Source organism: Dendrobium catenatum, unplaced genomic scaffold (assembly GCF_001605985.2).
Source record: "Dendrobium catenatum unplaced genomic scaffold, ASM160598v2 original_scaffold_272925, whole genome shotgun sequence".
In the NCBI taxonomy this organism is placed as follows: Eukaryota; Viridiplantae; Streptophyta; class Magnoliopsida; order Asparagales; family Orchidaceae; genus Dendrobium; species Dendrobium catenatum.
The window spans coordinates 1-558 of NW_021591321.1; the positions used below are offsets into that span (position 1 = coordinate 1).

At 47.3% G+C, this 558-nt stretch overlaps 1 protein-coding gene across 1 annotated transcript; it reads right to left on the minus strand.

The window, feature by feature from the left end:
- Window positions 1-7: 7 nt before the first annotated feature.
- Window positions 8-558, minus strand: LOC114579071 (uncharacterized mitochondrial protein AtMg00860-like; the record flags this gene model as incomplete). The annotated part of the gene is given in 1 exon segment (XM_028692759.1): window positions 8-558. A coding segment is annotated over 1 exon segment (551 nt), but the record flags the coding sequence as incomplete, so codon positions are not given.

Sequence of the window (558 nt, forward strand, 5' to 3'; positions counted from 1 at the left end):
CATATACTGATTTCATCCTTGCCCGAGCAGTCAACACCTGGCTGAAATAAGCGATGGGCCTCCTATTCTGCATAAGTACTGCACCCAGTCCGTACCCCGATGCATCTGTCTCCACAATGAATGTCTGAGTAAAATCTGGCAAAGCTAGTACTGGCACTGTAGTCATTGCCTTCTTCAGGCTCTCGAAAGCAGAGGTGGCTGCTTCTCCCCATAGGAAACCATCCTTCTTCAACTGTTCTGTAAGTGGCCAGGCTATGGTGCTATACCCCTTCACAAATCTTCTGTAATAACCTGTCAATCCCAGAAATCCCCTCAGCGCCTTCAGACTTTTCGGTAGTGGCCACCTTAGCATCGCCTCAATTTTGGATTGATCAGCCGCCACTCCTTTTGATACCACATGGCCCAAGTACTCTACACTGGCTTGAGCGAAGCAGCATTTCTTCAAATTTGCCTTCAACTGATGCTCCTGTAGAACCGCTAACACCGTTCTTAAATGTTCCCAATGTTCGACCTCTGTCCTGCTGTATATCAGGATGTCGTCAAAGAATACTAACACAA